We start from the raw sequence: 22772 nt of genomic DNA, 5'->3' as shown, positions 1-22772 counted from the left end.
ATAGTGATTGAGGTAAATTTTCTGTTTCTTTTTTTTTCTGTTTGATTTCTTGTTTCTCAACAATAAACGTTTTAATTTTGTGTTGATTAAATTGTTTGGTTATTAAATTGATTTGAAATTATTAATCTAGTTTGATTATCGTAAATTTAGTAGTGTTTCTTTTTCAGAATGTTGATTAAAGTAAAGGTATGTCAATCTATTGAAGTGAGTTTCTCATTCAAATTTTTCTCTTGAACCTTTTTTGTTATCCTTTTTTTTTCTTACAATTTTTTCTTTTGTTTAATCTTTTATATTATTCTGATCTAATTGTTTTATTTTCTATTCTTTTCTAGACTCTTACAGGTAAAGAAATTGAAATTGATATTGAACCGACTGATAAAGTGGAACGAATTAAGGAAAGAGTCGAGGAAAAGGAAGGTATTCCTCCTGCCCAGCAACGTCTCATCTTCAGTGGTAAACAAATGTAATTATTGATAATATTTGTTGAAACAATCATTTCATGTAACAGTTTTATCATTTATTTGCTCTAAATGGATTTGATTTATTTATCATTTTACAGGAATGATGACAAAACTGCCGCCGATTACAAAGTTACTGGTGGATCGGTTCTTCACTTAGTCTTGGCTCTAAGAGGTGGTCACAAAACTAAATCCAAGTCCAAATCTAAAGGCAAGACAATATCATTGGCATGTAATTCCAAGCCTCATGCTTTAAAAGTGAAAGAAAGACCAATTAGAAAGAAGAAAGAACGAGCTCAACTGAAAGGACATTGTTGTGCTCAATGTGAGAAATTTCACAAAGGGCTTGGTGAAAAATCTGAAGATAAATATTCTAGACATCGATCGGATGTTTCACCTCCAAAAACTCCGCCACACTTTTGGGAGGTCGATTTTCCTTCTACACCTGAGTGCAAGAAAAGAGGTTACATCAGTTAGTTAATTGGATTCTATGGCCTTTTGTCGGTTTCAAGGTTATCCATTAAGCTCTTGTCAAATTTTCTCCTTGACTCCCACTTTATCTCTCACTCCACCTTCTTCTGTTAATCATCTTCTTTCCCATCTCTCAACCGAAAAAAACTTGCAACTCAAAAGTCAAGAATCAACGTAACCAATGGAGCCGTTAAGCCGTTAACAAGCCGTTCTTTTCAAACAGAAAGTCATCTTCAATCAATTCACAAAAGTACTAATGAAAAGTCAAGAGGATATTCAAACGATGTGATACTTGTATTTACAAAGACAAAAGTACTAACTCTCCTTCAATCAATACGATGAAACAAGTAAATTTGTTTGTCGTCCAAATTGTTAAAAAATATTTTCTTTTCTATTTCAAATGCTAATCAATATGAAAATCTTGTAATTTCATCAAAACATTTCGTCACACATTAAATTTGTGAATTGTATTGATAAACAAAAAATTAACAAATTGTAATTGAAAAATGAATGGAAGCATTAAAAGTAAGTCTTCTGATTATGAAACTGAAAAGATGATGGAAAAATAAACTGATCAGTTGATCACAACAATTAAGTCTCACCTTTGTCCACAATCATCACCATCTAATTTTCCGTTTGTTTTATTTCTTGGCAGTTTCAATCATTTGATTTCCATTCTGATTTTAATTCTAATTAAGTGAATTCTTCATTATGTCAGCTGAAGGGCTCACAAATCTCGGACCAAATGCCCCAACCGACGGGAAGCAAATATTTAAGTGAATCAGCCAATACGATGACCTAAACAAAGATGGTTTCGTTGATTATCCTGAACTAGCGGCCGCTCACTAGGGTCGAGGGTCAAAGGGAACAATTTAGGTTTAGTAGACAATCAAGATTAACCATTGACTGTAAATAATTTCTGTTAATTTTCATGAACGAATAAAAAAAGATTTAATCAAATTAGATTCGCTTTTTCGTCCAATTGATACGAAGTTATTACAACGAAACGAACCAATTTAACTGTAACTAAATTTTTTGTATTAATTGAGTTTCATAGTGAAAGAAATGAAGTAACAATCAAATTGTAATTCCAATTTTAAACTATCATCATGATAAAAATTTATTCTCAATTTGTAAATCTAAATTTATCCAATGTAGAACAATTTAAATTTAGCTTTGATTTGATACTTTTCAAGTTTTAATTAGTTGATAGACATATGATTGTTAATCGAGATGATGGTTAAACCAAATGATAATTGTTCATTTGATGATGGATTATATGAATATTTTTTTAAAATGTTAGTCGATTAATGTAAAAGTGTATTTTTGTGTTTTTAGTTAATTAATTTGGAAGAAAAATTAATTGTCTTGTCGAGAGCGAAGAGATTTCCATACATTTTTTACTGGATCTCAATCAATTTAAATGCAACAGGCTGATTAGGTTGATGAATTTGTTAATTGTATAATTGTGATGCATGTGTTGGTATTTTCTTAATCATGTTTATGGATCAATTAATCGTTAATTTTCCTGGCCTTTAATCAATAGTTCTGCCAATTTACTGGGTAGGTTCCTAAAGTACATATAAGACCAAAATTTATTGACCAATATTTTGGTTACTTGATTAATTAGCAGATTAATAAAGTTGATTGTGAAGTTTGTTGTGTATAAATGGATTGATTGCTTGTGATTGGAAAAATTAAACATTTACATGTAAATATATTTACCATCAATATATAAATATATCTACATTTTTATGTGATTTTCTCACTAATTATTTAGAAAAAAAGAAAAAAAAATGGGAAGAATTGATAATGTCATTCTTTTTTCACTTTGTTTCTCTTGTTTTTCTTTCTGTTGATTTCGATTTGTTTCTAATTCTTTTTACCGTTGCTCCAATAAACTTTTGACTTCCGCTTTATCTGCCACTTCCAGGTAACTTTTACCATCGGGTGTTTTAAGCTTGGTATCCGCACCAGAGTCCAGTAACAATTTAACACAGTCCGTGTGTCCTTCCCAAATAGCTGCTAGTAAAGCAGTGATGCCATGTTTATCTGTTGACTGATTGTATTTTTTATGGGAAAGAAAAAAAAGTAAATTAATTACAATTAATACAATGGAATGATTAACTTTCTCTAGATGTGAATGTGATTCGTGTGAAATGTGAAAATCATTGCCAATATTTAACCTTGAATTGAAATTGATGGTGATGACAATCTAGATATTTACACTCGTTTCTATCAAGATACAAAAAGGGTTAAATGGATGATGTTTTTTTCGTGGAGTTTAATTCACACTGAGAAAAGTTAATCACAAGATCGGAACCTAATCAGTTGTAGTAGCTTACGTTCACATTAGCACCGATCTTGATTAGATATTCAAGAATTTCTTTCTGTCCATAATCAGCAGCATAAATCACTGGAGTCCTGCCATCGATCTGTTCGTTTATATCAATTTTCTAGATAAAAATAGTATGAAATAAATTAGTTACAATTATAATCAATTCACATGACGGTGTCAAAAGAATGTCTGTCAGTACTCAGGTAAACAGAGACTTTATTTGTACCTTCACAAGGTTTTAATCTGATTCAACCAAAAAAGGAATCAATCAAATCAATAGAAAGAAAAAGAAAAAGAAAGAGAACAAAAAAAGTAAAGAGAATAGAACAAAATGAAAAAAATGAAAAAAAAGAACAATGAAACTTACATGTTTCTTGATCAATTCTTTAACCTGATCAATATCACCATTTTTAACACTCCAAACAAGATCATTGGACATTTTGATTGGAACAAAAATTGAAAGTACAAAATTAATTAATTGTTGACAAAAAAAAATCTGATCACAATTAACAGAATCAAATAGATTCACTTTGGGAGAAAAGATTTTCTCTCAAAAGTAATTGATGGGACAACAGCAGATTTTACAAATATAATGAGACAATAGGACAGATAAAAAGTCGCAAACGATGTCACAAAGGTTAATTATAAAACTAGATTAATATGTTTAAAAAATGGAGAGATAATTAATTGTTTCAATATAAATCAAAAAGTCTCTCAAAGATAATCACTAAAAAGACAACAGCACAAGCTCACAGCTGATGGAAAACTAAATGTCACTTGTGAATTTGAATGAATTAAAAGTTCTTCGTTTGGTGGCGCCAGTGGTCAATTTCTTTTCTTTTCTGTTTTTGTTTTTCCAAATTAATTGTCTCGATAGTTAATTGTCTATGATTCCAATGTTAAACTCAGTTTGTTAGAATAATTTTATGGTTCGTTTAAGTGTTTCAACTGTTTGATCGATGGTCAACTGATTGTCACAATATTTATGTTTATATTTTACTCCAAGAATTTATCATAATATTTAAGTTGATGATCAGCTGATGTTTACCTTCAATATCATGATTATAATGGTTAATTAGTGTTGTTGCTTTCGTAGCAATTTAATAACATGTTAATTACTAAAATTTATTCTCTATGTGGTAAACTTACCCGAGGAACTAGTTCATTTCAAATTGTTCTCATAGCAATTGGATTACATTGTTTCGCCTCAATATTGATCATCTATTTTCATTTATCTCGCTATTTAGATGATAACAAAAGGTTTGTAAACAATTTGTAAATTGTTGGGTTGTGATTTTCAATTGTATTCTGTTTCTCTCACATTTAGATCTGAACCTAATTTCATTGATGTACAAGGAGGAATCATCTCGAACAAACGAATCGATGAAATTAATTTGATTGTCAATGATGTTATCGATGAAAGAAACATAACTTATCATGGTTGGTGGTTGGATCATTATAAATATCAACATAATATTCAATGTTTTGAGAGTAAATGGATTAATTGTGTTCCTGTAAGTTTAATTGTTAAAGATTAGCGTTCTAGTGGAGATTAATTGAAATTCATTCATCTCTCATTAGGTTTTCACAACTGAATGTAAAGCCGATGGTGTCAGAGGAATGTATCAATTTATACCCATTCGAAGAGGTTACCCTTTGACCTCGATTGAATTATCTCTTAAATCATTTGCTCCTCATCTATCAGAACAGGTAATTACCTTTAGTTAAGCTGAATCTTTGCTAATTTGTTGATCTTTTTCACAATTCTTTTCAGTCCGATGATGGTAACTATGGTCTTCACGCTTTGATTTATCTAACCAATGGTCAAACTGAATTTACGAGGTTAATTTGATGATTATTCTTTTAAATTGTATTCTTTATTCTAATTTGCTTCAATTTATCTTCCCAATAGAATTAATTTTCCTGCTAATCTCGACGATTGGACTAAAAGATCAATAATCTATTCAACTCCACCAGGTACATCGATTGTTGAAATCACCGTTATGATTTTATGTTACGGATACACAGGAAGTGTCACTTTTTCCGATGTTCAATTGATTCCTTTAAATGGTAAATCAAGAAGATTAAATCATTAAGATTGAATCTTATGATTGATTGATTTTCTTTTCTTTTCAGAGTTAAAAGGTAAATTAAGACGACATGATTTGGTTGCCGATTGTGTAGCGGATGGTTATGAGGATCGACCATTGAGCGAACCAGTTAATTGTAAAGTAATTGATTTTCCAGTCGCCGAAACAATTGGTAAATTAAGTGATCATTTAATCACTTTGGTCACTCAAGTTTCCATGGATCGAATCTCAATTCTTGAGAAAACTTTATCATCTTGGAATGGCCCGGTTTCCATAACCATTTATGTTCCTGTTGATGATCCTAGTGAAGGATTAAAAGATTGGCAGAGGAAAGTATTTAATTAGTTAATCAACTATTAGTTTCTAAATTGTTGTTTAATGGTAATTGTTTGTTTCCTTTTAAACTACAGACTTTATTTAGACAAGAAACTACGGAAACTTCAACTTACTCAGGGAAGTTTCATTTCTTTGTTCCTTTGTCCGGAAAATAATCAAATTTATCCAATCAACAAGATGAGAAATACAGCAATTAAAAATGCTCCCAGTCAATTCATCTTAATTGTTGATGCTGATTTTCAACCATCAACTGATTTAGAGAAAGAGTTTATCTCAACCATTAAAGGAATGGAAACTTATGATAAAGCTTTCGTTGTACCCGCTTTTGAATATGTTGAAGCTCCTAAGGTAACAATTAATTAATTTCTCTCTAATTACAATCGAATTAAATTCAATTTTATCTTGATTTTATTTCCAGGTTAACGAAGCAAGTCCTCGTAATAAAGAGGAACTACTACAATTGATTTTTCGAGACGATCCACTAGTCAATCCTTTTAGTAAGAAAATCAGTTGATAGAATCATTGATTGAGTTAATTGTTTTGTTTAATTGTTTCTCTTTTAATTTATCTTAGGGTTACTGGAATCAATTGATGCTCACAAATTAACCAACTATTGGAAATGGTATTCATCTAATAAAGTTTTCCCTGTCACGAAATATTCTGATAAATATGAACCTTATTTGATCTTAGAGTAAGTTCAATTGTGATTAACCTTAGCAGTTTAATTAGTTGTTAATCTATTTGATTACAGAAAAGCCAAAGATTTACCTTTATTTGATGAAAGATTTTCGGGTTACGGGATGAACAAAGTCACTCATATAACTGAACTTTTTGCTTCGAAGTAAGTTAATTAGTCGATTGTTTCTCGTTGTTTATTTATTTTCTTTTGTACTAATTAGCTGTTACTTGATTTAGTTATATTTTTCTAGTGCTTCCAAAGGCCTGGGTCATTCATTTACCTCACAAATCGTCAACATACAATCAAGATTTTCTTCAGAATTCAGACCGACGCTTGAAAACCAGAGCCCAACGTTTCCAGTTCGTCAAAAAGATAATTGAAAGATGGAAAATCACTCAACAGTCTTGTAGATGAGTTAATAGATAATTAATCGAATTCATCGTCATTAAGCAACAATCAGACGATTTGATTATCACCGAAAACCGTTCTGCTCATTTAAAGGTACATGAATGATGACAAAACTGCCGCCGATTACAAAGTTACTGGTGGATCGGAACTTCACATAGTCTTGGCTCTAAGAGGTGACCAGAAAACTAAATCCAAACTCTCCTTCAATCAATACGATGAAACAAGTAAATTTGTTTGTCGTCCAAATTGTTAAAAAATATTTTCTTTTCTATTTCAAATGCTAATCAATATGAAAATCTTGTAATTTCATCAAAACATTTCGTCACACATTAAATTTGTGAATTGTATTGATAAACAAAAAATTAACAAATTGTCATTGAAAAATGAATGGAAGCATTAAAAGTAAGTCTTCTGATTATGAAACTGAGAAGATGATGATGGAAAAATAAACTGATCAGTTGATCACAACAATTAAGTCTCACCTTTGTCCACAATCATCACCATTGGCAACGAGTTGATAACCAAACAAACCCAAGTCCAAACCCAATCGAAAGAAAAACAATTAATACAATGTCTTTAATCACTCTCTTTTCTAGACCTTTAATTGTTAACTACAAATCATCTATATTGTCTCAAGCCACTTTGTTCACATTAATCTCATGGATAATCAACATACTCTATCCATGGATAATCGTTTACCAAACGGATGGTCTCTGGAAAAAGGTCGATTATTTCTGGGAAAAGCCTGAGATTCATTTCAAATACGATTGTATCATGTTGATTAAACTGAGAAACATGACAACAATTCCGAGTGATCAAATCGTCTGGACCAGTTTTCCACAATTTAATAACCAATTAGACCAGAAAATGATTCGAGTGCCATTCATAACGGTGAGTTCGTAACGGAATGTTTTCACTACCGATTATAATATGACCTTTTTTAATTCAATGGAAAGAATCATGAAGATGATTTAGATCTCGATGGAAATTATGATAAATTAACAATGCAATTAGTGTTACCATTAGAGGAGAAGGAGAAGATTTCATCAATTAAGTTAATCCTGTTTTTCACATACGAATTGAAGGTAAATTTAATTGTTATTTAGTGTTAATCAGTAGCTTAATTGTATTTTGTTTTCTTAAAAGGTGAACATCGATTTGAAAATGGACTCTCAAATTATCTTGGAATCATTTACTGATAATCAAGCATCTAAATTGTCAATTGTTGGGGACATTAAGTTCAATCAGAAATTACCTTTACCAAATCATAAATTACTATTTAAATCAAACTCTATCTTTGATTACACCGATTCAAATGATCTGATACAATCAAGTATTGACAAAATGTTGACAGCGAGTCAATCACAAATTTGTGAGTTGTTGAATGTTGATAAATGACTTTAATTGATTGTTGGTCTATTTTTTTTATCCTAATTTAGTTTCCACATCCATGAAATCCAACAGTTTATATCTTTGGACTGATGGTTCGAATCGTGGAGAAAATAAGTTCACAATCGACGTTAATTTGAACTATTCTGATGATCTGTTCCATTACACTCCAGGCTTTTGGAATACAATCAAATGGGCTTGGATTCAGTACTTTTCCATTTATATTGTGGTTTATTGGATAATCCAGAAAATCCGATTGTTTGTTTTCCACAATCAAATTACGAGCACAATGGTGATTACTGAAACTAAATCACACGGTGATTGAGTCATGATCATGAGAAAACATCAACAATTGATTCATGGAAGCTGATTCCCTGTTAGCCCTTAATGATTATTGTTCAACAATCTAAACGCTTTGATTTATTTTGAACAAATAACCAAATGTATCGACTTTAGGAAATCAGTGAAGATGATTAAATGAACTTTGAATTGATCTTTTTGATGTTCACCAAAATTAATCATTGGAAATTCATTGGAAAATTTGAAAAACCAATCGACTGAAATTACTGTTTTAAAGTTCTAATGGAGAAACAAAATTAGAATTTAAAACGATGATTAACTCGTGATTAAGTGCTCGCTGAAATAAGAAGCCATTTGAGAAGATTAGCTCGATTTGATTAATCTTCTTCTCTAGAATAGAAAATGGAAATTCAGTCAATCCCAGAATAATATGAAGATACGGAAAAGAGATGAAGGTTAAGAGTAAGAAAAGGAAAGTTTTTCGAAGGCGGTTACTATCATTAAGAGAATAATCATTATTTATTTCAGGAGAATCGGCCAAGGGTCAGTTGATTATCCATTTGATTGGTTGATGAGGTAAAAAGTATGATGAGAGAGAGAGAGAGAGAGAACTAAGCCAGTTTGTTATTAGTTCTCTTCTGGAGGATCAACTATAATTCAGCAAACCAGCAATCAAAACATGAAGAAGCTGAAAGCGTATTAACAGTAAACGGGATGAAGAGCAACAGAAGCCCAAGAATCCGAACACTGGCCTGTGAAGGAGAGAAGATGAATTGTGGATTAGAAGAAGAGAAAGAGGGAGAAGTTGATAGAGAAATAGATGGATAAGGATTGAAAGAAATGAAAGTTAGATGATGAGAGAAGATGATGATAATGAGTGAGAAGAGTGAGAAGAGTGAGAAGGATGCAGAGTTGCCTTAGAATTGAAGTGAGATACACAATTAACTTAAACAGGTTTATCTTCATCTTTGCAACAATAGGATGTTGGGCCAGTCCAACCCAGATTCGATCTCCTTTACTCTCCTTCAACTAGCTTTTGGCACCAAGAAAATAGAGAGAGAGAGAGAGAGAGAGAGAGAGAGAGAGAGAGCTAACTAACTATCCAAAGAGGGAAAAAACCAGGAATCAACTGTTGGTCAAACCATTTTTTCGGCCTCCTGATCAATCGTGATGAAGATCATGTTGATACTTTCACCTTCATCGCCAATGGTTTAATCTAATCGGTGCTAAATTAAATAAACGCCACCAAAGAGTAAGAGGAATGTGAAAGATAAACGATCATAAAAACGAATCAAGTGTTTACCCTCAAGTGTTTTAATTGTAATCCAATGTTGTCTCTTTTCCATCAACAGAATCAACGTTCACCATTAAACATCCACAATGTAAGTAAATAAGATGAGAGCGAAAAAAGAAATCAACCCAAACCCAAAAACGAAAATCAAACGAAAAAGAAAAAAGAGTTTTGTTCATTTTCGAATTTAATTTTTGGCGCCTTCGTGATTGCTATCCAATGATTTGTTTCCTTTTCTCTTGTTGTTGAAAGTGAAGTGAAGTGAATTGTAAGTGTCAACTGACTCTCCGAATGATAATGTATTCCAATAATCTATTGGGTACAATTAGTATTTGTCAACATTTTCTCATGTACAATTTTTCACTTTGTTGGTAGTTAATTAATCATCTCCTGTGTCCATCATGTTGATTAAACTCTGGTCCATGTTGATTGAAGTCAAAAGGATCAAGTGATTGTCTCTACCCTTTGGATTTGTTATTGTTGTTGTTTTTTGGTTCTTTTCAATTGCGAACAGCGATTAACGAGAATGGACGATTTAAAGGTAATTAATTAACTATTCCTTTCAACTCTAACCATCAAAACACTAATTATCTACTTGGATAATCATCTTAATCTTGATTCGTAATCAAAGTGATGGGTTTTCTGCTCTCTCATATGTTTACATGAATTTGCTTATTCTTGTTTACTGTTGATTTTTCATTTCTCTAATTTCAAATCAACCAAATTAACCAACCTTCTTTTGACCTGATTTAGTTAAACTTGTCTCTTATTGGACCTTGATTAGTTTCCATCATCATGTTTACTGATTACTCAATTTCTTGAAACTCTTTCTCTCGTTTAGTCAAAGAATAGCAAAAACCACCAATCATTTCATTGAGAAATGATGTTGATGCTGGTTAACAGGCTTTCACCTTCATTGATCAACCCGATCCTCTAATCACAAGCAACAATTAACATCAGTGAACAACAATAACACAATTAATGTAAAAAACTGTTATCATTGTCGATTGATTTAATTGATCTTTACAATTAGTTTTCTCTTTTTTTTACTTCTCCATAAACACTAAGCTTTTCTCCTCGATTTTAATCCTCTTCCGATCAACTAACCAACTTGAGATTAAAATTAAAAGTTCTGATGATTCAGTTTTCTCGTGATTGGATTATTCTGTCATTATATCTGTGAATTACCTTAGAAATCAGTTGATTTTATTGTGAATCATTTACAATTCTAATCATAAGCTCAAAGTGTAAATTGTTGTGACTATTTTGTTTTATCTTCAAGTTTCCATTTATTGGACTTTAATTTCTTCCTCTTTGATTGTTGATTAATTGATAAATTGTGGATTTTTTTGTTCTCTTATCATTATGGTTGGATACTCTAGTAATCAATATTTGAATTATTTGGTTTCATCTCTTCAGGTAACCATGGGATTCGATGGTGACCATGATGAAGTTTCTCGAACAGTTTCTGATACTCTGGCCGCCGAGTATCGTGATTATGTGACCGTTAAAAGGACAACACCGACATCGGTCGAAGTGTTCAATCAACAACAACCTTTAAGTTCAACTTTATCCTCATCATCAACCTCATCTCTAGTTAAAGATGAAGTCTCAAGTTTAAGTGATGATCCAATTATCGATGATTCAAATTACAACTCTCGAGTTGAATTTGGCCTGAAATTGGGTTACACTGAATCTCAGGTTCAAATGGCTTTGGTCAAGGTCGGTCCTTTCGCTGCCCAGAATGAACTACTTGAGGAATTAATCAAATTGGGAGCAAGTGGATTACCAAGTGTAACCAAGACCAATTCCAATCCAATTTACTCTCCTGTCAATAGTATTAGTGCCAATCATGAAACTTATTCTCATTCTCATCCATTTACTCACCTTTGTGATGTCCACTCATCGGATGTCCCTCATCATCGTCTCTGTGATAACATTGATTGTAGTGGCAATTTAAGACCAATAGTCATTGATGGTTGTAATGTCGCCATGAGGTAAGTACAATTAACCAATTATCTAATTAGAAATCAAATGAATCAGTTGTAAATCATCATATTTCTCAGTGTTTCTTGTTAATTGCCCAAATTTTATTACCATGAATAATAATCTCTCGATTACATAATAATTCATATCCGGGTTTCATTAGGATTTTGATGAAGATGAGCGTGGGATGATAAGCATGATGACCATGAGAGTGAGAATGGTTTTAAGTACCATGATTATCGCAATTCAGGATGACGTATTAATAATATTTCCAACGAACCCGGACTTTATTGTCAACTTTTCAATTATCTGATAATCAACTAATTGTAATCTTTGTTCATTGATGTTTTCCATGATTAGTGATTGATTAGTAACAATTAATAAATCAATAAGTCAATATGAAAATAGGGTAACAATTTTTATCATTATTTTATTAATCTCTTCAATTTCAATATTTTTATCACTCAAAGTTATATAACTAATTCATTGTCTCTGATTAGCACCAACAATTAAAATTGTTAATTTTAATCGCAAAGAAATTTATATAATCATAATTAGAACCATTCAATTTACATTATTAGCTTAATAAGATTATAATTGGTAATCTTTGCTTTTCCATTCATTGCAATTAAACATTTAATGATTAATATCGTTCTTATTGTTAATTGTTAACAATTAGCAGCTAATGTTAGAAACCTATCAACTACTACTAACATTAACTTAATGACCAATTAGCCCCTTAGGTTATTTTCTTATATAATAATCATTTCATCATTTTTGTTAAACTCAATTATAACAATTTACTAATTGATTTAATAGAAAGTAGTAAACACAATTATCACATAACTTGGAAAACAAAAAGATAATTTAATCTAATGGTCAGTTGAGATGCTAACAGAATCGAGAGCAGTCAATCAAATGACCACCATGAAAACGTGTTATTGTTGAGGGTGGAAGTTGGATTGTGGCCTTGGCTGGACATCTCTTTGTATCACCCCGTCAACGGGCTTCCCGTTGGCCTGAGACATAACCTTTTGTTATGGCTTTTTATGTAATTTCGTATCCGGCTAAAGATCCGGGTTGGTCTCTTTTCTAACTTCTTTCATCTTCATCTTCATCTTCATCTTCATCTTCCTCCTCCTCTTTCCTCTTCATCTCTCTATCAGTTTCTTAAAGTGCCTTCAATCCAATTCTAACACTAATTTCTACGTCCTTTGATGAGATTTTTAATATTCTCTTACATTATCGTTTACCTTTCATCTTGACCAGTCCACCCAACCACAAATTAAGATTTTATCATCAACATGATGACCATTAAATCTGTCATCACCTTGGATACCTTATCATGTCAACTATTATCTTCATGATAATTTAAATCCATCAAAACTTGTTGACCTCTCATTGTCTCTTTCTCAGACAAACTCAATCAGCTTCGCAATTAACTAAATTGTTTCAGGAACAATTAACTTTTTAATCTGCATGAGTTATCTAATCAATTTTGTACTTTGAAATCAATCATGAAAAAGATCCTGATTACGAACAAAATCTTCCCATTTTCTTGTTAATTGTAATCAATACAATCCAATCGACAAATTGAATGAGTTAATTTAGTTAACAAGTTAATTTTTTATTTAAAAATTTCTAATTGCAAATCTCTGATTCTCTTTGAATCAGAATCAGGATCATGAATCATGATTATAAATCAAGATGCAAACTCAATCAGTTGAAAGGATAATGATAATACAATTAAGCCTCAGGTAAACACCCATTTCTGTAATTAGGATCATTGTATTTGTTTCAATAATTTTTGGGTCAATCATAATTATCTGGGTCAACAATTAATTATCATTAACAAGATCATTTCATTAATCATCTCTTTCCTCGGAGGTTTAATTCATTTCAATCTAATATCGTCTTGTCATTGTCTCCAATTTACTTAATTGTTAACTTTGTGGTTACAATTAGTTAATTAACAACGATGAGAACTTAAAATGTAATTTTATTAATTTATTTCTGTTTAATTAACATAAAAAGTTAACATTATTATTACTTAATTTTAATTATTACATTGACTTTACGATGAAATGATTGATTCTGATATTAATACTTTCTTTCAATTTTATCATGATTAAAACAAAATTGGTTCAATTGTGATTATTGTTGAAGCTTTTTTCTTGAAACATATGATTTAAAAGGAAACCTCTTTATAGTTTAATTATAATCAATGAACACACGGTAATTAAAAGGAATGAATCAAATAAATTAATGAATTAAGATTAATAATGAAAATTGAAAAAACTTTTGTTTTTCATTTAAGATTTTGAAGTTTTCAGTGATGATTTTTCACCATTTATGTTAACTGATCTGCCAACTCGAGGTGTAAATGATGATTTAATTACTCGATTGTAGTAATCATCATCATCGAACCAACCATTAGAACCAATTGATGATGATGATCCTTCAGATGATCGTCCAATCCTCGGAGTCAAGGCAACTCTTTTGAATAAATCTCTAGCAAGAAGGGGATTTAAATATCCTCTTGGAACCGCCATCAATTGAATCGATCCATGAGCTCCTAAAGGTCCAACTTGACCATTGACTATTTGTGGGTCAGTTTCGTAACCGTTGATTTCATCTTCACCTCGATTATAAGTACTTGCTGCATGACTGAAGCCTGTTAAAAGGTTAGATTTTGATAATGATGTAGGAATTGGTGAAAATATTAAATTGTTTGATAAAGGTGAAGATGATAATGATGACGATCGACCGACCCTTGGTGCTGGAATCAATTGACGAGCTGACCGGGCAAAAAACGCCATGCTGTTTGAGCTCGAAGTGTCATCAAGGTTACTCATGTCAACGTTAGATCCAGTTAATGATGAAGGTGAGGAAGGTGATGAGGAGGATGCAGAGGGAGATGCAGATGAGGAAATATCATTGACTCGTATTGATCTTTTTCCTCGACTATTGAAGCCAGAAGATGATAAAACTTCATGCAACTCAGGGTGATAATTATTAACATTGGGATATTCATTCAGTTTATCGTTTTGATTTGAAACACCGTTTGGATGATAACGATAATAATGATTTGAATCAAATGAACGACCCACTCTGGGTCCAGGTATGATACCTTGTCTCTTGAAGGGCACATTCAACCCTCGTGCTGATGATAATGGTGATGATGACGGAGAAGATGATGAAGGTGCATACCTTAACATCGGCCAGTACGTGCTTGGTAAATATGTAATTTCGTCCAGTTCGAGAGCATCAACTGTAAACAATCAATGACCAACAATGACCACAGAACATAGTGATTGCTCATAACATGACAATTTAATTTAACAATAAAATCTCATGCAATTAACTCGATTAACATTTAAAAATCTAATCTAATTAAAACTGCAACTAAATATCAACAAGCAACATTCAACAATATACAACGAATACAATTAAGCAAACTAATGAAAAGTGACAAATCGAGTTAATTTAAATCACAATCAACAAATTAAACTTTTTTTGACTTACCTGTTAAAAGAAGGAGAAATGAAACCGTTGCAATATAATAAACCATTTTATTTAATTGTTTTAATTAAAATTGGTCACTACTTGATTGTATCTGGTGTTAAATCCAAGTTTCCAAAAGGTCACTTGAATCAGTTAACTGATTTAATTGAACAATCAACAAGTTGATGAAACAACGTTGGCAAAAAAAGATGAATATTCAACACGAAGGAAAAAACTTTTCTCTATGTTGACTTTGATTCTGATGATTGTTTCAATGTTATTTCCTCTTCTACGATAAAATTTCAGGTCACTTTATATTTATATAAGTTAAGTCGACGTCGAACCAGAAAAAAAAACTCTCGAACTTTTTTCTTCACCTTCAACGTCTTAAAAACATAACCACTGAGACTGCCAAGGAGGAGTCTAAGTTTATCCTCCGTGTACTTTTCATCTTCATCTTTTCTTCATCTTCATCCTCATCATCTTCTTCTCAGTGTACCTTTTGATATTTTTCAATTACATGAGAAACAAATAGCAAGTGAGCTCACGATTAATTCAGTTTCCCTGATTTCTGGTTGTTCATGTTCATCTGAGACTCTGTGGGTTCCCCGGAAATTGGTCAGTTTTTTTTTCTCCTTGGATAACAACTGATTAAAAGATGGATGGTCAGTTGTTTATAAGATTATGGAGATGATGATGGTGAAAGAGAAGGAAATTTTAGCCAAGGTTAACGGACCTTCTTAAAAAACATATCATTTTAAGCTCGAAAGTGGATTAACCATCTTCTTCCCTAATTTACTTACATTGGAAAATATTGATTCAATATTTTATTCAGCTAAACCCATAGATCACTCAGTGTGTGGTTGAAATTGAGCATTTTTCATAGTTAATTGTTGATTGGTTTGTAATCAATATAATCTAACTTACATCCTGAATACATAAACAAACTTTGATTGTGATTAAATTAATCGTTAACTCTGTTAATTAACCAAGAAAAACCTTGTTACCTTGTTATGTGTATCAACAAGTTAAAGGGCAAATTCTAGGCCTCAATTAACCAACACACCAGAAAACAAGGCGATTTCTTATATTTTGATCGGATTAATGAAAGAGATTAACAAGATTAAATCACTTTGATTTATTTTATCCACTGAACAAAAGTTAATATAAGTTAACACTGTGGTTATGATATTTTATTATTATTGGGAATTAATACTTTGCAAAGTTAATCACAATTGAAATTGCTTATTGATTAACTGGAAATTGTATTAAGTTTATATGAAGGAATCGCCTACATGATTATATCAATCGTTGATTTTCACCATGTTTTTAACTGAATACTCTGAATTCTTGTGATTTTTCCCTCTATTTTAATCATTTGATTTTTAATCTATTTCCAATTTAATTTATTGTCAATGAATCTAAACTTTTTCTCGTATTTTCTATTCCAATTTATAGTCATGGTAACAAAGAGTATTTTTCATGTCGAGGATTAAGAATCTGTGTCGATTGGTTCAGAGCTCGAGGCCATAAAGAAATAACCATTTTCGTACCAATGTGGCGGAAAGAATCAGTATCCATTGAGAATCCAATCAAGGGTATGTATTAATTGTAGCTCTTGATTAAAGGTTAAACAGATGACTGGTGATCAATTGGTGAATCATAATTGATTGTTGATAAAAAACCGAAAATCACTCAAAACAATTACTGTCATTATCATTGGATAACAATTTGATTTGATTCAAGTTTATTCACGTCATTGATTTTTAACTTGATCAACAATCAATGAATAGTTTTTCAATCACAGCTAATTGTCAATCAATCTGAGGGACAATTTATCTCATCTATTTACAACAATTGTGATCAAATTGTAAGGGAAAAGGTCAATCAAATCAAATTGTCACAATTTCCAATTGTATTTGACCTCAGGCTATTTCTAAGTAATAGTTTTTTTTTATATATTCTCATGATAATGTTTCTTAAATCTGATTTTACATGAAGACACATGAGATGAAATCAGAATTTAAATAAACTTTTTGAATATTCATCCTGAATTTGAATCGATACTTTAATTTAATTTCAATTAGTTTTAATTGTCTTGAACTTCATTTAGCAAATATAATTTCAATCAAATAGGAATACAAATTTATCTAGATTTAAATCCAGTCTATTTAATAGATAATTGAATCGCAATCAGTTTAATTATATGTTAGTGTTTCTTTTTAGATTAATATGTTAATCATAATAATCAAATTACTTGAGGAATTGAGGTAAATAATTTAATTCGGTTACCAGAATTCACATAGACTATACAATTAAATTAATTTTTGCAGCATTGATTATCCTTAATCAGATGAAGTGAACACACTCAACTAACAATTAGTTTAAATTAACTTGATATCAACCAATTGTATTAATTATTCAAGTTTAATTCATCATTTCAACAGTGAGAAAAAAAAAGTTAATTGTCTAATCCATTATTTGATAGGAATAAAAACAAAATCATATCCAAACAATTAAACTGTTATTCTAGTGGTTAATTGTTTATATCTAACAGAATTAAAATCCTTAATAAATTAATCAATAAATTGTCAATCGTATTTGATTCACTTCAATATTTCCAACTAATAGTAAACATGGAATCAAATCAAATATAATAATTAACTTGATGATAATCTATTGATCCTATTAAAAGATTTTCTAAAATGACACAATTAAGGTCAGTATATTTACGTAATCATCAATCACTGAATCAGTCTAAAAATTTAATTGTAATAAAATGTTTAATTGCGTGAGGTTTAATTGTAACACATTAATCAGCATAACCTTAATCAGAGTCCGGTTGAAACAAAATAGGATCCATTGAGCACCAAACTGATTAACGATTACACAACATTGATTAGAGTAAACAAACTTGAATAGTTAAATAAACTATCAACAATTAAGTAAACTAGTTCAACCCAACCTCTTGATATTTCACTGATTTGTTTTGTTGATCGTATGTAGTTAAAGGGCCTGTCAAGACTCATCTTCATCTTCATCATCATCACTCATCCTTTCATTGAGTCTCCCTACACATTGGTCAAGGTAATTCAGTAACCGAATCATTTTTTACTCCAACAAAACTCATTTAGGATGTTTAAGATTAGCTAATCAGCTTTAATAGATCCGGCTCCGGCTTAACAGTTTTCTCATTTCAAACCTTATGATTTATTCAATTTCAAGTCTGCGGCCGCTGATTAACTGACCCTCAAACAATTTAGCTCTCTAACAGGACTCATAGTCCACAATCACATTGAATTAGGTCTTAACCTTAATTCCTTAACCTTTATTTTTTTCATTCACAATCTAATATTTAATATCTTTATCATCTCACCTTAACTCATTATTTTGATCATCAATTCATTTCACTTAATGAAAGTTTCATATCTGATTGATCATCTCATCAGTTAATAACATGAAGTTAATGATAAAATCTGAGAGCAAATTGTGATTATTTACCAGAATAGGAAAAGGAGTAATCAAAATCTAATCAGCATCAATTAATTACTTATGTACTCAGACAATTATGATGATAACTTTTTGAAGAAACATCTTTCTCCATGTTGATTGTAATAATTATATGATAATTGGACATTTGTTTATCCAACTAATTACAATCATGACACATATTCAGTTTACCTGAAAATAAAATGATGAAACAATTGAATAACTGATTGAGTGTCCGATGATTTTGATTGTAACTAAACAATTTGATTCCAATTTCCAGATCTATCTATAGATTATGTTCAAAGTATAGGAATGCAATTCTCTCCCACCCACTTCCTCCTCTCTCACTTGATATTTTGCAATTTTCGCCCAATTTCATAAATTTCCTATGAGAAAACAACGTGAACATAAAATGGGTTTGGTTTCAGGTTTTCGGGCTTGTCTCTGACTTACCTGTTTGACCAACTCAATAATAATAATGATGATGATGATATTTCCATGATGGTGATCCTATTTATCACTGAGAGAGAAGCGAAATCATTACTCCACCTTCCAATTATTATTATGATCCATGATGATTATTATATTTTACTTTTTTCTTTTTCTTTTTTTTTGTTGATGATTTTTAGATCGAGAAATTTTATTCCAACTTCAGAATGAAAAAGTTTTGGTGTTTACACCTTCACGAATTGTTGGTGGACGTCGATTAACTTGTCACGATGATCTTTACATCTTAAACTTGGCCACACTAAATGACGGAATTGTGGTCAGTAATGACAATTATCGTGATTTAATCAATAAGAATCCAGAACACAAAAGAGTCGTTGAGGAAAGATTATTAATGTATTCGTTTGTTAATGATCGTTTTATGCCACCCGATGATCCACTTGGTCGACATGGACCCACTCTCGATTCTTTCTTGAGACGAAGAGATCAACCTCCCCCTCCTTTACACTGTCCCTATGGTAAAAAATGTACCTACGGCAATAAATGTAAATACTATCATCCAGAAAGAGGTAATTTACCCCAGAAAACGGTGACTGAACGATTACTGGAACAGGCGCAATTACATATGATGGAGGTTAAAGCTCGTAATCAATCAGGTTCTAATGTTGGAAGTTGCAATTCAATTGAAAGTGTTCCCTGTACATCAACCTCATCTCCAACCGGAGAGAAGATAAAAGCAACACATACCGGTAGTTTACCTCCAAACATCACCTTGTGCGAAGGTACAAGTAGTAAACTGGGCAAGAAAATGGCCATAACTCGGACCAAGCCCATGTTAACTGCACATTCCACTAGTTTTCCGCTTGATTCTCGTCTTAATTCACCAACAATACAACAATCAATTGGATCTACAAGCTCAGGGCAAGTTGGCAATAATAATAATAATAACAACAATAGTAATAATAACATCGCCAACGTGATTAACAATAATAACGTTGGCAATAAACAATCAACTGGTGGTAAAGAAGGTGAATCAGTTAACTTACATCGTAAATTACAGCGGCAATTAACACTGAATCCGACCTACGACGCTCGTTTAGCTCGTATGTTTGGTGGAGGAGAAAAAGCCTCGAGCAATAAAATGTCTCGAACTCCCGAAAAGAAAGGATCTCCACCGAATACTTCAAGTGGCCATAAACAAGTTATGAGAATTCGAAGTGATTCTGGTTACAGTTGTTCATCGAGTGCCGGTGGAAGTACCAGTTCGAATAGTGGACTTCACAAGAAAAGTAACATCGGACTACATAGTTACTCATATCTTGGTGTGAACACGTTGAGCCATCAAAATGTCACAAGAATCGCAAGTGCCCCTGATTCAAACTCATCGTGGCTTCCACCAAGACGGAATATCTTAGGCAACGCAAATTCAGATTCACGATTAAATATGTGCCAAAGTATCTCGATCGGAGGTGGACTGAATCAACTACAACAACTTCAATTACAACAACAAACTCAAGCACAACAACAACAACAACAACAACAATCGTCAGTAACATTACCTTTTCCAGGCTCGTCTATTTGGTCAGCAACAAACGAATCGATTCCTTATCAATTGAATCAACCCAACTGGTCAAATTCACCGACTAACCTGAGGCCACTTTCAGTTCCACAATTTTTACCTCTCTCGTCAAAGAAAAGCTGTCCCCTTTTAAGTAACAATAATAACCGTCAAGGATCACAAAAAACTCTCATGTACCGATCATTGTCCCCAGAACTTTTCTCAGACAATCCGAGATCGAAACTGTATTTCCATTTGGCCTCAATTTTCCCAGAAAAACAAGTTCGTGCCGCCATGGATATGCTACCAGGAGAAACAAATGCTCAAATCATTTGTGCCGCCATTTTAAATATGTTCACGTCAGAATCAATTGCTAATAGCAATTGATTAAAATTCACATAAACTCAATACATTTACACCAAAAAAAACGCGTTAAATCAATTTCATGATGAAATCGTTTTGGTCCAAATCAATTCGACGAAATCACTTTGGTTGACCAATTGATTGACCATATTGATTTTCGATTGAAAAATATTCTTAACAATTAGTTTCATCTTTCATAAAACTTTTTAATTGTTAACCCGACAAATTGTTACGATCTAATGTTCAATAATCGTGTTCAATTCTTAATTCTGAACGAAAATGGATTTGTTTTTTCTCTCAATTGTAACTATTTATTAGAAGTTAATGAAGATAAATTGTCTTCTTAATCTTCAAATGTTAACAATCAATTGTTGGTAATCATCATGATGATGAAATTTTATTCCAACATGATGATTGATTGAGATGCTGATTCCTCTGTCAAAGCATCTTAATAGCTAAGAAAATGTTTCTACTATTTGTAAACCTTAATCATGTCATGATCACAGTTTTAAATTGTCTGATTGTGAGATGAAATATCGAGAATCAATTTTAATTGTTTACTAAATTGTCAAAAGCAAATGAAACTTTTTTTTCACTTGGAAACAAAATTTAAATGTTCGTCTATTTGTTCATGTGAGCGATTGGGTTAATCATCAAGTGTAAACTCACAACTAATAATTTGATTAGTTAATCAATTCATAGTAATTAATCAATTTCTATTTAAATATCAAGCTTGTTTCCATTTCATTTGCTTGGTATTGAAAATTTAACTGTAATTTTATCAACTTGTTAACTTTGATTCTCAATTGATTAAGTTTCATAGTTAATTATACAATTATTTATATTATCAAAAGTGTTTTCTCATTGTTGAGAATCAAAAGTTAAATCACAATTAATAATAATACTGTTAATAATACTAATTATGATTCTAAATCAATTGAAAGTTAATTGGTTACAGATGCCTTAGGCTTAATTAAGAAAAATTAATTATTACAATTGGAAAAGTTTTTTTCACTTCTACAGAGGAAAAACTTACAAATCAATTGATTATCAACTAATTATTTATGTAAATTTTAATTGTTAACAATTGTTTACTTGATACAGGAAGTTGATTTGTATTCCCATTGATTATTTCAAGTGTAATTAATTAACTAGTTAGCTAATTGATTATCACTTTAATAACTTTTTCTGCTCGCCGGAAAAAAAGGAAACATAATATTATCATTGTGTTATCCTTGATTTAGTTAATTAATTAATTAATAACTTCCATCAATCAGATGATCATCATCTTAATTGTTTCTCCCTTTAATTGTGTTCTCTTAATTATCACAATTGTTCATCTTTTTTACAGCCAATTTTCATTGTCATTCTGTGTCCCAACCCAATATTTATATCCGTTTACAATTAGCCATTAATTGTTCAATAATTAATGACAATTTACGACAAATACATGGACCAGAAGGAAAGATTCAACTTAATGATGATAATCTCAAATCATGATTAACCATAAATTCAGCACAATAATATCATCATTAATTGTAATATAAATTGTTCTGTTTTAACTGGACTATTAACTTTACCTTTTCCATTGACCATTTATTGTGGTCATCGAGAAAATTAAAAAAACTTTATCAGAAATTTAATTCTCATCATTTGGTATAAATC

The 22772-nt window shown here is 31.3% G+C and overlaps 6 protein-coding genes across 7 annotated transcripts; 4 read left to right on the top strand and 2 right to left on the bottom strand.

Annotated features, from left to right (window-relative positions):
• Nucleotides 1-26: 26 nt before the first annotated feature.
• Nucleotides 27-1524, top strand: LOC128386031 (ubiquitin-60S ribosomal protein L40-like). 2 transcript variants are annotated; one of them, XM_053344986.1, is made up of 3 exons: nt 27-186; nt 333-463; nt 560-1524. In XM_053344986.1, the coding sequence occupies exons 1-3, from the start codon at nt 169-171 to the stop codon at nt 933-935; spliced, it is 525 nt and encodes a 174-aa protein (XP_053200961.1). In that variant the 5' UTR covers nt 27-168; the 3' UTR covers nt 936-1524. The 2 variants fall into 2 exon arrangements, with proteins under 2 accessions (XP_053200961.1, XP_053200960.1); XM_053344985.1 differs by having other exon boundaries at nt 44-204.
• Nucleotides 1525-2017: 493 nt separating this feature from the next.
• Nucleotides 2018-4001, bottom strand: LOC128386032 (myotrophin-like). The gene is made up of 4 exons (XM_053344987.1): nt 3635-4001; nt 3275-3385; nt 2816-2988; nt 2018-2500 (listed from the first exon to the last, which is right to left on the bottom strand). The coding sequence occupies exons 1-4, from the start codon at nt 3704-3706 to the stop codon at nt 2449-2451; spliced, it is 408 nt and encodes a 135-aa protein (XP_053200962.1). The 5' UTR covers nt 3707-4001; the 3' UTR covers nt 2018-2448.
• A 144-nt stretch (nt 4002-4145) lies between these two features.
• On the top strand, nt 4146-7255 carry LOC128386023 (uncharacterized). Its single transcript, XM_053344976.1, has 11 exons — nt 4146-4527; nt 4595-4781; nt 4849-4977; nt 5042-5109; nt 5180-5337; nt 5404-5686; nt 5768-6041; nt 6112-6190; nt 6267-6384; nt 6445-6534; nt 6609-7255. Exons 1-11 carry the CDS (start codon nt 4376-4378, stop codon nt 6784-6786), a joined length of 1716 nt encoding a protein of 571 aa, XP_053200951.1. The 5' UTR covers nt 4146-4375; the 3' UTR covers nt 6787-7255.
• A 77-nt stretch (nt 7256-7332) lies between these two features.
• Nucleotides 7333-8662, top strand: LOC128386029 (transmembrane protein 231-like). The gene is made up of 4 exons (XM_053344983.1): nt 7333-7671; nt 7737-7865; nt 7927-8152; nt 8220-8662. Exons 1-4 carry the CDS (start codon nt 7351-7353, stop codon nt 8492-8494), a joined length of 951 nt encoding a protein of 316 aa, XP_053200958.1. The 5' UTR covers nt 7333-7350; the 3' UTR covers nt 8495-8662.
• A 1221-nt stretch (nt 8663-9883) lies between these two features.
• LOC128386022 (uncharacterized) lies at nt 9884-22655 on the top strand. Its single transcript, XM_053344975.1, has 5 exons — nt 9884-10028; nt 10136-10301; nt 11180-11757; nt 16709-16848; nt 19369-22655. The coding sequence occupies exons 2-5, from the start codon at nt 10287-10289 to the stop codon at nt 21129-21131; spliced, it is 2496 nt and encodes an 831-aa protein (XP_053200950.1). The 5' UTR covers nt 9884-10028; nt 10136-10286; the 3' UTR covers nt 21132-22655.
• LOC128386028 (uncharacterized) lies at nt 13726-15898 on the bottom strand. The gene is made up of 2 exons (XM_053344982.1): nt 15272-15898; nt 13726-15017 (listed from the first exon to the last, which is right to left on the bottom strand). Exons 1-2 carry the CDS (start codon nt 15315-15317, stop codon nt 14059-14061), a joined length of 1005 nt encoding a protein of 334 aa, XP_053200957.1. The 5' UTR covers nt 15318-15898; the 3' UTR covers nt 13726-14058.
• Nucleotides 22656-22772: the final 117 nt, after the last annotated feature.

This window comes from Panonychus citri, unplaced genomic scaffold (assembly GCF_014898815.1).
Source record: "Panonychus citri isolate SS breed McGregor unplaced genomic scaffold, ASM1489881v1 Contig00063, whole genome shotgun sequence".
NCBI classification, from domain to species: Eukaryota; Metazoa; Arthropoda; class Arachnida; order Trombidiformes; family Tetranychidae; genus Panonychus; species Panonychus citri.
This window is presented reverse-complemented; position numbering and strand designations above follow the sequence as displayed.

What these genes read in the sequence shown, in the direction of transcription:
- LOC128386032 (XM_053344987.1), bottom strand. Translation starts at nt 3,706, where the DNA reads ATGTCCAATGATCTTGTTTGGAGTGTTAAAAATGGTGATATTGATCAG. An exon ending in AAGAATTGATCAAGAAACAT is followed by an intron (nt 3,386 to 3,634) that starts GTAAGTTTCATT and finishes ATTTTTATCTAG; the next exon opens with AAAATTGATATAAACGAACA. An exon ending in AAAAGTTTATTGGAGCAACG is followed by an intron (nt 2,501 to 2,815) that starts GTAAAAAGAATT and finishes TATGTACTTTAG; the next exon opens with GAACCTACCCAGTAAATTGG.
- LOC128386031 (XM_053344985.1), top strand. Translation starts at nt 169, where the DNA reads ATGTTGATTAAAGTAAAGGTATGTCAATCTATTGAA. An exon ending in AGGTATGTCAATCTATTGAA is followed by an intron (nt 205 to 332) that starts GTGAGTTTCTCA and finishes ATTCTTTTCTAG; the next exon opens with ACTCTTACAGGTAAAGAAAT. An exon ending in ATCTTCAGTGGTAAACAAAT is followed by an intron (nt 464 to 559) that starts GTAATTATTGAT and finishes ATCATTTTACAG; the next exon opens with GAATGATGACAAAACTGCCG.
- LOC128386023 (XM_053344976.1), top strand. Translation starts at nt 4,376, where the DNA reads ATGTTAATTACTAAAATTTATTCTCTATGTGGTAAACTTACCCGAGGA. An exon ending in GGTCAAACTGAATTTACGAG is followed by an intron (nt 5,110 to 5,179) that starts GTTAATTTGATG and finishes TCTTCCCAATAG; the next exon opens with AATTAATTTTCCTGCTAATC. An exon ending in GGATTAAAAGATTGGCAGAG is followed by an intron (nt 5,687 to 5,767) that starts GAAAGTATTTAA and finishes TTTAAACTACAG; the next exon opens with ACTTTATTTAGACAAGAAAC.
- LOC128386029 (XM_053344983.1), top strand. Translation starts at nt 7,351, where the DNA reads ATGTCTTTAATCACTCTCTTTTCTAGACCTTTAATTGTTAACTACAAA. An exon ending in TTCGAGTGCCATTCATAACG is followed by an intron (nt 7,672 to 7,736) that starts GTGAGTTCGTAA and finishes TTCAATGGAAAG; the next exon opens with AATCATGAAGATGATTTAGA. An exon ending in AGCGAGTCAATCACAAATTT is followed by an intron (nt 8,153 to 8,219) that starts GTGAGTTGTTGA and finishes ATCCTAATTTAG; the next exon opens with TTTCCACATCCATGAAATCC.
- LOC128386022 (XM_053344975.1), top strand. An exon ending in GGTTGTAATGTCGCCATGAG is followed by an intron (nt 11,758 to 16,708) that starts GTAAGTACAATT and finishes TCCAATTTATAG; the next exon opens with TCATGGTAACAAAGAGTATT. An exon ending in CATTGAGAATCCAATCAAGG is followed by an intron (nt 16,849 to 19,368) that starts GTATGTATTAAT and finishes GATGATTTTTAG; the next exon opens with ATCGAGAAATTTTATTCCAA.
- LOC128386028 (XM_053344982.1), bottom strand. Translation starts at nt 15,317, where the DNA reads ATGGTTTATTATATTGCAACGGTTTCATTTCTCCTTCTTTTAACAG. An exon ending in ATTTCTCCTTCTTTTAACAG is followed by an intron (nt 15,018 to 15,271) that starts GTAAGTCAAAAA and finishes GATTGTTTACAG; the next exon opens with TTGATGCTCTCGAACTGGAC.